The sequence below is a fragment of the Vespa velutina genome, chromosome 5 (genome assembly GCF_912470025.1).
Source record: "Vespa velutina chromosome 5, iVesVel2.1, whole genome shotgun sequence".
In the NCBI taxonomy this organism is placed as follows: domain Eukaryota; kingdom Metazoa; phylum Arthropoda; class Insecta; order Hymenoptera; family Vespidae; genus Vespa; species Vespa velutina.
In genome coordinates this window covers 5,327,082-5,342,081 of record NC_062192.1, presented here as the reverse complement: position 1 = coordinate 5,342,081, position 15,000 = coordinate 5,327,082, and the positions used below count along the sequence as shown (strand labels likewise).

General features: G+C 28.3%; 1 protein-coding gene across 10 annotated transcripts in view; it reads right to left on the bottom strand.

Annotated features, from left to right (window-relative positions):
* Positions 1 to 15,000, bottom strand: part of LOC124949508 (AF4/FMR2 family member lilli-like) — a 134,053-nt gene that overhangs the window by 2,654 nt on the left and 116,399 nt on the right. For all 10 annotated transcript variants that reach the window (XM_047494674.1, XM_047494666.1, XM_047494675.1 and 7 more), the window contains one exon: positions 3,758 to 3,950. In XM_047494674.1, the coding sequence (XP_047350630.1) occupies positions 3,758 to 3,950 (193 nt within the window). The remainder of the gene's footprint in view (positions 1 to 3,757; positions 3,951 to 15,000) is intronic.

Genomic DNA, 15,000 nt, shown 5'->3' with positions numbered 1-15,000 from the left:
GTATGTTATAAATATTAATCACAATAGTAATCACTAAGTTTATACCTATGAAAAAAATTTGAGAAATAATTGACTTTGATTTTGACGAATCGATAAGTCGATAGAATAGAGGAAAAATAAGAAATAGATGTGCGTTTTTTTCTTATCTACGATATAATTTAATTTTATTAGCGTGAAATTTTTACGCTTATATCCATTTCGTAAATTAATTGAGATAGAAAAATATATCGAGTACGAGGGGGCTCGTTTTGATTTTTTTTCCTTTTTTTTTTCTGTCTTTTTTCTACGTTTAAAAAGAAAAAAAAAAAAACTGTTGTTTGAAAACTAATTTTCTATGACTTTTTTCATTTTCGGATTTTTCTTTTTTCTTTTTCTCTAAAAAACAAATTTTTTCATTTTTTAAGCTAAAATTCCATTTGGAATTCAACCATACATACACACACACACACACACACACACATACACACACATTTATGTATACAAAATCGGTAAAATCATAATAGGTTTAAATGATCTCGTTGCAATAAGATTACATATGATTATCACTTTCGTGTGCCCATATGTCATTTCTAAGAGAAACTCTCAAAGTTTGTTACACATTACATCACATTACACATAGATACGATGTGTGGGAATTATTTGTAACTCGACAGATGTCCAGACGATAATTTAACTCTTGCTTATACCTTATTCAACCATATATTTTCTATGACCTTGGCCAGTAGTCATTCGTTTCTTGAATTTTCCGTTTGAAAAGACGGTATCATTTATATCTATCTCTATAGGAAGAAATTATAATTAGTTAAATAGATTGACCTTGGTAGAGATATCATGAAACATCTGTCCCTTTCTCGATTACATTTGATTCAACGTCAAAGCAATTTAATTATTTTATATTATTAGCGTTGCACGAACTCGGCATGTCTATACGAAATGTTATATAGGATTATATTCTGTTAAAAGAAAAAAAATCTTTCAATATTTGTGAAACAATGCTATAATATGTCCAAGATACGAATGTCCAATCAAAGAATTGGCTTAGACGAAAAAAAAAAAAGGCACGTGAAATGTTTTGACGATAATGTTAATCCAGTAACGTGAATGAACTAATATATTGCCTTTTTGACGATAATTGACCGATAAAAACTTTCAGAGTTTTTTTCTTTCACTCTTTTCTTTTTTCTCTTCTTTTTTTTTCCTGCCCCCCCCCCCTCCTGCCCCCCCCCTCCGAAGTGATACGTATTCACGAGCGCATATACATACACATCGCATGTAGTCATTGTGCACAATGGACCATTTTAAGAGTAATCGGACTGTAAACCTTATGTACCTACATATGTATAGATATATGTAAATTCATGTACATATATGTTCCGTATTTAACAATCGAGATATTGATGATAACGAGATGGTCCGTTTTCCATAAGATATTCAGGTGTTCCCATATACATAAATGCCACACCTTATATAAACCAATATAAGCATTAAAAATACCGTACTATTTGTTTTACTACCAGATTATGAGAAATTCAAGAGAATTCAGAAAGAGCTTGTGGGGTTTCCTGCAATGACGTTGCTATTCTCTTCCTTTGTGTTGCCATACGATAAATAATGGACGATTTGCGGAGCTAACAAGTGTTTACACGTAGCGTTAGCTTAAATTATTGGTACATTCATTACCGGTAGGAAATTCTTTTATTGGTCGGACGTCAAGTATCTAATGGACTAAATCGATGTGTCCGTTGACTGTTACTTTTTATTTCAAATGAACGTAGATTTTACTTGTTTGAGGACGATTGGGGAATTGAAAAAAAGAAAAAGAAAAAGAAAAAGAAAAAAAAAACTAATAAGAGCTTTCAACGTTCCGCAAATAAATGTGTCGGTTGATTTATTATTAATGGTAAAATTATCGAACAAATAGAAAAGTCAGATTTACGATTATAATAAAACGTTATCATTACGAACGTTTTAATTAATATTATTTTCGTTTCATTATGTGTTCATTTATTTGTCGTGATATTAAATAAATTTTAAAATAATAACTGTTCTTTTTTAACTTATTTTTTTTTTTTTTTTTTTTTTTTTTTTTTTTTTTTTTTTTTTTCCATGTACTCGTCGAATTGACAGATTTGACAAAAAGTAAATTGATAGTTTTGCGATTAATACTAAAGAACGAACAAAAAGTATATAATGCAATGAGTATTTCAAAAGATTATTAAATTCTTGGAGATATTTTTTCTTGATTTACCTTTTTTTCTTTTCATTTTTTTGTCTTCTTTTTTTTTTTTTCTTTTTTTTTTCTTACAACGTAAGCTTCGTAAATAACGTGCATTATATTATCTTCCGTATAAAATAATTATCAGACGTTTTCTTGTTATTTCACAATAATTGATTCTTCGTACGTAATAAAGTTCCACGCGTTGTATTAAGTTTTTATTGAAAGAATAATAAGTTACACAAAAGTTACCGCAACAGTTTATTAACTCTTCATACTACTTTGTTATCATTTTTTAAATATTATATATATATATACAATGGATTTTTTAAATATCATTTTAAAGCTTCCGTATTAATTGTGTCCGCTTTTGAGAAAACTTTCGAATAGGAAGTTTGATCGGTCGATCGGGTTCCAATTAAATGATCGGAATCGCCGATTAAAATTTCAATAAACCATGAAAGTATCGAGGAATGAAATATCGCGGTTCTCGTCTTTTAAAATGTGCAAAAAGCTCGTTTATGTGGTGAATGGAGGAAAAAGAGAGTTCCTTTGACCTATCGCGTTTTACTTGCTTCTTTTTCCTCGGGCCATGGTCGTTGGCCTCGTTCCGACGACTATTTTCTTTTACTTTTTTACCTTCCTCTTATCCTATTCTTAACGAAAAGAAATCCTGAAAAAGTTGTGTGTCGGATTTTCGTGATGATCGGTCCTTTTCAGAGATATGCTTCATACAATATCACGTGATTATGATAAAACATGAGATACACGAGAATACCTTTAAACTCAATGATAATCGTAATGACGATGATTAATTATTAATATTCTGATTAATTATTCTGAATTTTTAATTTCTATAATTACCGATTATATCAATACAATGATTATGTTCACGTAATCCTTGTAATTATTATTTTTTCTTTTTTCTTTTTAATTATTCGATTTTTAAATTATAAAAGAATAATACATTTTTATAATCGTCAATAACAATAACAACAACAACAACAACAATAATAATAATAATAATAATAATAATAATAATAATAATAATAATAATAATAATAATAATAACCGACATTTTTCGTAGTATGTAGTAAAAAAGAAAAGAAGAAGAATAAATAAATAAATAAATAAATAAATTACTTTTCAATCAATGATCGGATACGTCTCGTATATTACTTAAATGATCTAAGAGCTTTTTTTTTTTTTTTTTTAATCGTACAAGTAAAGTATCATAAGTGATAAGAAAACGATCGGTAATATACGGAGACATTATTACTCTTACTATTTTATATAATTAGATATGTATGTATGTCGAAAGGAAACCATGAAACATAGAAGCGAGACAAGGTTGTTCTAGGATTACGTTTAACAAAGAGTCTCGGAAGTAGGACCGTGGCAAATGGTTCAGCTTGCATGCGGAATCGCGTTTGAACGCGGCGATAAGGATTTTGATAGACGCGGATTGTGAGAAGAGATGGTGGAAGAGTGAGGAGTGAGGCCAGATTGATGGGAGGGTGAACGATATAAACGATACATTACCCTCGGTCGATACCAGACGACTCCGAGCGAGGTCGACCTTGTTTCCAACGAGAATGACCGCCCTCGCAGATACGTGGTCACTACGCCAAAGGGCTTGGAGAACCTCCTCGGCCACTCTGACTGAAGCACGATCTGTCGTCGAATAAACGACGCAATATGCATGTGGTTCGTACGTCGATATGCAATTCTCCGGCTTTAAACAAAAACGTATAACAAATTTTTATCAATAATCATTTAATGTATTATTATTGTTCGTTATTTAATGTTAATTGTTTAACGAGAGTATTCATATGAACGTATCTCCCGTAAATGATAATTATTACTTTATCTTTAATGTTATATTATAACGTCAAATATGTATATATGTATATATATGGACATACATTATATATATTTATCAAATATGTATATATGTATATATATGGATATACATAATATATATTGTGCCTGTACCACAAAATACATGGTACATATTCATTTACCTAGACAAAGACATATATTAAATGTTATATACATATATATATATATAACATATAAATAGATGTTTAATAAAATGTGTGTGTATATAATATATATATATATATATGTGTGTGTGTGTGTGTGTGTGATGCTAAGAAAGAAAATAATATTAAATTGATATTTTGTTTTATTGAAAGTTTTTGAAATTTACTTTGTTTGATATTTTTTTTTCTGATGTTTATCTGAAGTCGAGATATTAGAAGTAACGTTGATTTTTATATTGAAAGAGTAAATAAATGTTATATGAACAATATCTCTTTGAATAAAGAAAGAAAGAAAGAAAAAGCGATATTCTAACAGGAAATAAATCATACGGATAAGGAAATTTTTTTGATGAACGATCGGACGATAAAACATTACGATAATGGATATTCGAATAATGCATGTATTTTTACTGAATTCATTTCGAGATAAGAAAAAAAAAAAAAAAAAAATAAAAAAATAAAAAAAGAGGAAAAAAGAAAGGAGAAAAAGGAAAAGATTTCATATGTTTACATGAATATGATTACATATATGATGGATGCTCGAGAGGATGTTTACAAAAATGACAGGAAGGAATAGATAGAAAATATGAAAAAATAAGCATGTAATTTCTTTTGGTCATTTTTTTTTTTTTTTTCTTTTTCTTCAACTACAGTTTACGAGCGCGTCGTTTTTTTCCTTTCTTTTTCTTTTTTCTTTATTTTTTTTTTTTTTTTTTTTTTTTTTTTTGTAATTTTCAGCAATCACCGAGTTTTTCATCATCGAGAATAGATATAAAAAGAGAAAATAAAAAATTCATTATATAATTGATAGGATTAAAGTGAGTAGATATATATTGGGTAGCGATGAACAGAGAAAAAAAAAGAGAGAGAGAGAGAGAGAGAGAGAAATATTCCGTAATTAAATTTCTAATTATCAAATTTTAGTGGGATTATTAGTTCGAGTCGTATTATCACGATATCGTCTATTATACATGTATATATGTATATATCGCGATATCGAATATAACGTGTTATAAGAGGGAGGGCATCGATCGTTTCACGGTCGAACACGTATCATGGCTCGATGCTTGTCAATGGCCAGCACATATGCCTGATTACTGGACTAGGAACGCTTCGATGCTCTTGCAAGTCCTTTCTTACCCTCACAGTGTATATGCATGCGCGCGCGCGCGCGTGTGCACCACAAGGTACATGGTACATGTTCACCTACCTAAACAAAGACATATATTGTATATCTATCATATATATAATATATATATAATATATAAATAGATGTTTAATGAGTTGTATATATATATATATATATGTATGCATATGATGATATATATATATATATATACGTTTGGGTTTATAATATCGATAAACCTTGGAAGATAATATTTTCGTTGTCAGTGGCCACGATGGTACAAATTTAGAATGTTTTGTATTTCCTTTGATTTTTGCTTTACAAATTATGTGTAGGCAACAAATGAAGTTCTATTTAAAAAAAAAAAAAGAAAAAAAAAAAAAGAATTAAATGTCGATGACTTCTATACTTCGAAGGATACAATTATATATCTTACGTAGGTTTGTAGACATTTTTGAAGATCTCAGACGATATCATTCTTTTTCTATCTTTTTCTTTGTTCTGTTTTTTTTTTTTTTTTTTTTTTTTTTTTTTTAGTATAAAAGACCATTCTCCTTTTAGGAAATTTATTTTTATCGACAAATGTAATAGGGATACCTATATCATTTTTGCTGTTCAGTCTTATTGTTGGATATAACTCAACCATTATATATATATATATATATATATATATATATATATGCACGGGGGGAAGAAATATTATCGGACGATAAACGTTTGTCACTATCTCGATCTCGATTTCTAATTTTCGATCGATTGTAAGCCAGAAGATAGGAATCCTCTCGTTTTTCTTTCTTTTCTTTTCAATTTCATCCTTTTTTCTTTTCTCTCCGATTCCATCGATCCGATTATTACACTCAGGAAGAAAATATCGAGTTAGCGAGTTGATAAAGCGCGTACGCCAACATTTGCTTCTACCTATTTAGATACATACTAGGTATGTACTTGCGTATGCAATATATGCGTGTCACTTGGGAAGCATAAACCGTGAAAATTAGATTTTCAACGAATTTTCTAGATTTCTACTAGGTAAAATGTAGGCGAGTGCATCTAACCTTTAGCTAAACTCTTTCGAACGTAAAATCTTCTCGGACTTGTCTGTGAAAATTTGATTTTTCTTTAAATTTTCCCGTAAACATAGGTGAAATATTTTTATGTGTGTGTGTGTGTGTGTGTGTGTGTATTTGTATGTGAGTCAAAGGAAGTTTAAACGAACGGAACTTTCATTCACGATCGATGACATACCGTGACCTTATATATTCTCCGAATGTCGTCTATTTTACACGAGGGTAGTTGAAAAGTGTGAAGGGTCGAAAGAAAATTTTGAGATTGGCTACGATAGTATTTATATGGCGAGAAGAGAGGGAGAGAGAGAGAGAGAGAGAGAGAGAGAGAGAGAGAGAAAAGATTTAAAGCTGTTCATATGACTTTGTTAAAATTCTTTCAATTATAACTTAAATTTTTCATCGTTTATATACATACATAGTTACATACCTATATAATAGTGAGTTAAGGGATAATTTATCGTTTCTATGATTAGACTACTCGTATTTTTTGATTCATGTGAATATTAAATTTTTTGAAATTCTACCAGTTTAAATTTATATCATCATTTAATAACACGTCATTTCTATCGGATAATTTATGTATATGTTTCTAGAATGCGTATATGTATGTATATAGAGTAAAACGTATTTTTGATATACAAATATGAATAAAATAAGAAAAATGGCTAAAAGTAATGGTCAATTTGTAAGAAGCGAACATCGTATGAGTGATGGTACGATATGGATGTATCATATGAATCATGAACGAATGAAATATGTGAATGTCCGTATAGGGTAAAAGTCATCTGATTTTGTATTGTATGACGTGAAATACAAGTTGTGTATATGAATGGATATGAGAGGGCTATCTTTCTTATTTATCATATTAACTATATCATTCATATATCTATATTCTTCTCTTTAATAAATTATTTTTTACGTATAAAATTTGTTACGTATATATATATATATTTCGTTAGAAATAAATTTAATAAAATATTTATATTTCTCTCCCTCTCTCTCTCTTTCTTTTTTTCCATCTTTTTTTCTATATTTCCAAAACTGAGTTTTATATATATAGAACATATGTATATAGAACATATAATATGTATGTATATAGGATATATAATAAGCTTCATGTGTTCGTAGACGTCGAAACCGACGTTGCATGCTTATAAAACCGTGAAACTGCAAAAAGGATTGTAAAGTTATCGAACAAACGCGCCTTGTTTCCAACGTAACGCGATTTTCCAGATATACGTGTCGACTTTTCACCCTTTCCATAATCCTCTCGTTAACACTATTCCCACAAGATCTCAAAAAATCATCTTACTTTTTGTTTTTATTATTATTATTATTATTTTTTTTTTTTTTTTTTATCATGTTTCCAATGAAACTCTGTAACGTAATAATTCGGTATAATAATGGAAATAAAAAGCCTCTTTATAAATACGTTACTGTTGAAATTACCGTGAAATATTTTTCAATGACAATTAAATATTCGATCTTTTAAACATTCGTGAACGTTCAATAATACTCTCTTATAATAATATATTTATATTTAAATATATTTTAAATACTGTATAAAAGTGATATACTATCTAATATTTATATAGAAAAAATAATTATATATATATATATATATATATATATATATATATATGTATATAAATTATAAATAAAACATACGATATATTTGATTAGTATTTAACATTAGTCTATTTCATTTTTGCTTTCTTATATGTTCATATATTTAATTTAAAATTTTTATTGTATTTAACAATTTCTTTTCATTATATATTGTTATTATATTTTTCTATTTTTATTTATTTTTCATATTTATGTTATAATATTTATAGTATTTAAAATAAATCTATTACCTTTCATTTATTTATATATAATATATGTATATATATATATATCTTATATTATATTCAATAATAATAATAATTTCTTCATATTTATAATGTTTAATATTATATCTCCTTTCTTTTCATTCACTTGCATATTATTATACTTTATCGTTAACACAAATCCCATTTTATTTTACAATAATACCTCAATTTTAATTGCATAATATCTCAAGCTAACGTAATAAATTAATTTTATTTAAATTCTAATTCTTTCCTTATCTTATTACTAAAAGAAACGTAAAATTTTATTGTCCGTTACTATCCAACGTAACTCGTAAAAGCTCACCGGGATTTTATTGCTCTTACATGAAGGAGAAAGTAAGAAAGAAAGAAAGAAAGAAAGAAAGGAAGAAAGAAAGATACGCATCAGGAGAAGAAAAATTGCACGTAATTGATCACGACATATCACGAAATATTATTTAATTTTCAGCTTGGGCTCATCCACGATGAGATTAGAAAATCCTAACATAAGAATAGATATTTTCTCGGCTTCATACTCGTAATCATCCTCGTACTTCGTTCGCACAGCCAACTCATAAATCTTAAAATCGTACTAGCGGACTTCCTCGTAATTTAAAGGCGGATATATCCTTGCTCGGGTTTGCGTGACAGAACTCGTGAAACTGGGTTGACGTGCCACTGACACAACCCGAGGACGTCGTAAAGCTTTGAGAACGAACGAGCACCCTGTTTCTAAATCCGCACTACATCCCCCGTCTTAGCTATTAACCCTTCGCATAATCCTCGTGACATCATGATTCTATATCTCTTCTATAAGTTACGTATTGTGAATTCAAAGACGACGATGAATTTGCCGCGTAGAGAAAAGAAAAAGGAAGAAAAAAAAAATGACAATGTTTATTTGTTATGGCACGTAGTGATTACAGGGCAAAACTATCATAATGGAGAAATCCATTTGGAAAAGTAATGTAACAAAGAGAAAACGATAAATGGCTATTAAAGTATTTTTTCTCTCTTTCTTTCTTTTTTTTGTTTTTTCTTTTTCAAGTTTTTACATTAATGTCTTCTAGTCTCGTATTTGTCGATATGAAACAAAAATATTGGATTGATCAATAAGCTATGAATCAAAATTTTATATATATATATATATATATATATATAAATTTCGACATTAATTTTATTAGTCGATCTAATATCATTAGATAAGTCTAATTAATATATTATTATTAATTTAATTTAATATAATTATTAATATAAGAATAATTAATATATTGTACGATATGTCGCTTATCTTTTTATCTAAATAAACGTAATAAGTATTATTATACGATTGGGGGATGGGGTGGAAGAGGAGAAGAGCGAGGATAAAGGGCAATGAGAGAATGACACGTTTAATTTATCACAAATTGTTTTTATAAAATCTAGTTTTTTATTTATTTATTTATTTATTTATTTTTTTTATTTATATACTTTAAACGATACGACAGTAGGAAGATTCTTTAATGAGCAAAAAATAATTTATTTCACGACGCGAATAGTTTGAGGTTTTAATTAGTAATAAGTGTAAGACGAAATATTATAACAAATCAAAAAATAAAAGAGAGATAGGGTAAGAAGTTTTGTAGTGGTGGTAGAAATTGTAAAATCGTTTGAGCTTTATTCTTCTGTGAAATTTAAACTCCCTATCGTTCTTTGATATCGGGAATTGGATTTCTTCTTAAAATTATTGCTCGATCTTAAATTCTTTTCCTCCTTTATTCTTCTTTCTTTTTCCTTCCTTTCGAACACGATGCTTATCAATTTCTCTGTGAAATCGTCTCGTTCATTGATCTGTAAGCGATCTTTGCAATATCTGTCGACTATTTCCTTACCTTGAGTTCTTTAAAAACGATTTTTGCCTAACAATTATTCTTAAAGTTAGGAGAACGGTTTTGTATTAAATTTATGTATATATATATATATATTTTTTTTTTTCCTTTTCAAATCTTTGAATACCTTTTCAATTCCATGGAAAGCGGGATACTTTTTAAATTTATCTTTCCACTTTTATGAAAAATTCTAAAGCTTTTATAAAGGGTTAAAGTTTTTTTTTTTTTTTTGTATATATTAAATATTTAAGAAATAAATGAATAAAGTTTAAATAAGATTTGGTTGTACGAACGTACGTATGTATGTACGTCAAAAGAAATGTACATTGAATTTCGCAAGAAAAAAAAAAAAACAAGCCATAATTCGTAATCCTTCCTTCATTCTTTTTATAATCGAAATATAATCAAACGGGAGCAATTATAATTTCTTTTTTCTTTTCTCTCTCATAATTTTTTTCTTTTTTTTCTTTCTTTTTTTTTTTTTTTTTTTTTTTTTTTTTTTTTTTTTAGATCTTCTCGCGACTCATAGGTTGACATTTTTTTCGTAAACGTTCCACAACGATGCATTTATAACGTAAAATTTAAATAAAATTTAATTTGGATCGCTGATAATTTAACTCGACGTGTTACGTCGTGAAGCTTTTATCGTGACATCTTTACTATGTCCAAAGGATTCATGGCTGCTATTTGAGAAAATCCATTCTCACATTTTTCCTTCTAAACTATCGCGTTTTTCCGTTTTCCGGTAAAAATGCTACTACTATGTAACGAGTAAAGTGGATTTTTTTTCGATATTACGAAAAAGAAAAAGAAGATCATATGAAATGATTGAGTGAGTGAGAAAAAGATAGATAGATAAATAGATAGACGGAGAATTGGAGAGAGAGAGAGAGAGAGAGAGAGAAGCCAGAATTAGCTTCGTACAAAAAATAGAGAGACGATATTTGCAAATTTCCCACGGAGATCATAAATTGCGAGCTACTACTCGGTTCTCTTTGGAAATATCGTTTCCATTTTGTGGCGACGATAACATCGTAGGAAGATGAGAATAATAAACGAATAAATAGAAAACATGTGGAAGAGAGCGAGAGAGAGAGAGAGAGAGAGAGAGAGAGAGGAAATGTGATGAAAGAAAAAAAAAATATTTGAGAAAATTTCTTGATACAACCAACTATAACGAAGTGAATTATTCAAAGTAATTAGCGATTGGAATTGTCGTATGGAAATTCATCAACTTTTTCAAAGCGAAATATTAATCCGTCACTTCAAATTATAAATGTCTACGCTTTTGTATTTTTCCGTATATATGTATATGCATGTATTGCCGTTTCCGTCAATAGCACGGAATTCTTTATTCTTTCCCTTTTATCCTTTTATTTCTTTTCCCTTTATAATTTCGCATATGTTTATTTCATAAATTGAGATTATTGTTTAATTATTAATAATAACATATCGTATAATGGAATTTTTACGGGGTAATGTTATTCCTCACTATATGAATGTTATATTAACTCCATGATAATACAAAGGCTAATAAATAAATCAATAAATATATATATATATGTATGTATGTATGTATGTGTATATATATATATATATAAATATATGATAATAATCGGAAAGGAAAAATGGCAAAGAAACTTTCGTTTCAAAATGTTATCTTCTTTCACCCCTTCAAATGTCAATTATGAGTTTTGACATATTCTATATATATATATATAGATTGTGTCTATTGAATAATGTCCGATCAAAATTATGAAATTTATTGATTTTTTTGAAAGGTCAATTTTCTTTCGGGGATAAATTCTTGTCAATAAATTCATCTAATTTGTGACAAGATTTTGTGATAATCATTTTAATAATCTGAAATGATGTTTTTAAATTTAATACTTATTTCGAAATGTCAGATACAATAAAATACATATTAATTTTGTAATAAGAACTTTTGTTTCATTAAACGTTCAAAATGTATATATATATATATATATATATATATATATCGTTGTATTGAAGTCACTCAGATATATATTTTGAAATTTAAATATCTTTATAGAAAAAAAGGGCCAAGGTGTGTGAGGTCAAGTGGCTCATTCGATAGTATATCTTTTATTAATTCAATGGTTGAAAAAATGCTGGTTTAAAACTTGCGCTATTGGGGTAGCATAATACAATAGAGGTCCATCTTATTGAAAAAATATTCCTTTCGAAGTATTCACTTTAGCGATAAACATTTTCAATATTTAATAAAATAAATATTGTTTTCAATATTAACTTTGTTTTGTTCTATTGTATCAGAAAATTTCGAAACGCATTTTCTCTGAGGTTATTGACTCTAAAAAAAAAAAAAAATGAAAAAAAAAAATAATAAAAAGAAAATGAAAACAAAAAAAGAAAGAAAAAAGAATAGTACCGCTGCAAAAAGAATTAAAAGATCTTTAATAATGATATGCCACTTGACCCCTATTGCGATATAAAACTTTTAGAGAGGTTTGTAATCCCCTAAAAGAGGGTTACCCTAAAGTGGGTGAATTTATGATAAGGACCTGTTCCTCTTGACAATAAAATTGTTCTGTTTCGGCGTTTTTCAGAGGAAAATCATTAAATTTTTCATAATAATCCTAATGGCGGGTACTTTTCGTTGAGATATTTTGTGTATACACGTACATATCTGTCTTTGTTTCTCTCTCTCTCTCTCTCTCTCTCTCTCTCTCTCTCTCTGTCGTATATATTTTAATGGTACATCATAATTTCTTCTTGTCTTTGTATACCAAGAAAAGAGATTCCCTCGTCGACACATATCATAAAGTGGTGGCACGTAATATTCGCTTTAGGAAGAGTAATATACATATACATAAACACACACACACACATACATATATACATATATATATATATATATATATATATGTTGAGAGAGAAATTGGCTATATAATATATATTGTATATACGTATGTATATGTATTTCAGAGTACACATCCTATGGGAACAGACATCTCCTAATACAATTTATCCGTTGGCGAGAGGCGTATTAAGCGTGTAATCGATGTGGTCGAGAATTTCGAAAATACTCTTAATGCATATTATCTCACGCATCTGTTTCTAATCGAAGCTGCCGAACGTTATTAGAACGAACGGAGTTTAGATGAAAATTGTCTATCTAGTATAGAGATTGATATAGAGTAAATTGGAGGAAAAATAAAATAAAGAGACAAAGAGAGAAAGAGAGACAAAGAGAGAGAGACAAAGAGAGAGAGAGAGAGAGAGAGAGAGAGAGAGAGAGAGAGAGAGAGAGAGAATGAAGAGTAATAAAAATACAGCCTACTTTTATTTTCTTATTTATTTATAATAAATATATGAAAAAAAGGAGTCCTTGTTAAATCGTTTTTGTCGAAATAAACTCTCATTCTTTTGAGTATACATATTTTATATTTGATTTTTGTTCTTTCAAGAAAATACAATTGACTCATTATAATAATAAACGATACTACAACAGTTTATCTTCGAGATTGTATAAATAACCTTGATTTACTTACACAAACTTTAATATCAAAGTGATAAGGATCAAAGGAATTATTTTGTATCAAAGGGTTCAAGAGGTTTTAATAAACTTTCGAAACGATTATCTTCTTTCGAGATTAATTACACGAGATCGATGCACAGTGGTTTACAAGATTATTCGAAAAGACATTCTTCGAACAAAGGAAAAATATTTTTGATTAATTATCGAAATCATTCGTAGAATAGCGTAATTAAGAAAAAGAAAAAAGAAAAAAAAAAAGAAAAAGAAAGAAAGGAAGAAAAAAGAAAGAAAAAAAAATTTGTACCAATAAGTGCACTATAAGAAATGTAATACAATGATCATGTCGAATTATTTATCAGAAATTTTTCAAAAATTCTCTCTTTTTCGTACAATAGATAGCATATTTTGAACTCCCTAATATAACATAATGCAACTTTAAAATCGTACAGTTATATCCGTCATTGTAATATCTTATTTCATTTTATCGTTAGAAAATTAAAAAGCTAAAGTCATAGACGTCACGTTTTTATCAATTACAAGTTATCTTCTTATCGTTAATATAGTATTGCATCGATATAAATTATAAAAAAAGTTTCACATAAAATAATTTTTTTTCTTATATATGAAAAAAAAAAAAGATTAGCCCATAGAGATTACAATTTTCAAAAGGTAAATGTTTAACGAGATGTAAAATGCAAAAATATTTTTTAAAGAAACAAAAATCTCTCTTCTCCGTTATAGTACGCATATATATATATATATATATATATATATATATATATGTTAAAAGATAATTCGATCATTTTATAATGCAAAATTCATGTCGTGCTATCGTGTTATCAAATATCAATAATATTCTTTTGAAATTCTCAATTTCATACTGACATAGAACGTTAGTCATAATTTATTGTAAACTAGTAGTATGATATCAACAACGTCATACATATATGTACGTTCCATTAGTATAATAATAGCTTGAAGAATAGTAGGTACGTGTAATGCGAGATCCAAATATGTCATTATATTATATTATTCCACTTCTTGGAGCTTATCTTTCAAAGACCCATGAATAAAGCTACATACTAGATTCATCCTTCGTACTTAAAGGAATTCGCTTTTCCTAAACGTGCCATTATTTCATGGCTAACGGTCACCCTAGAAAATAGAAGAAAATTGCTCGCGTTCTTAGTCTCGCTTGAACGGTTTCAGTGAGTTACGTGCAATAACGTTAAGCTCGTTTATCCTTCCAATATGATCGATGCACGAAACTAGGTAAGTAACCACCTAAATGTACGGTGCGTACGTA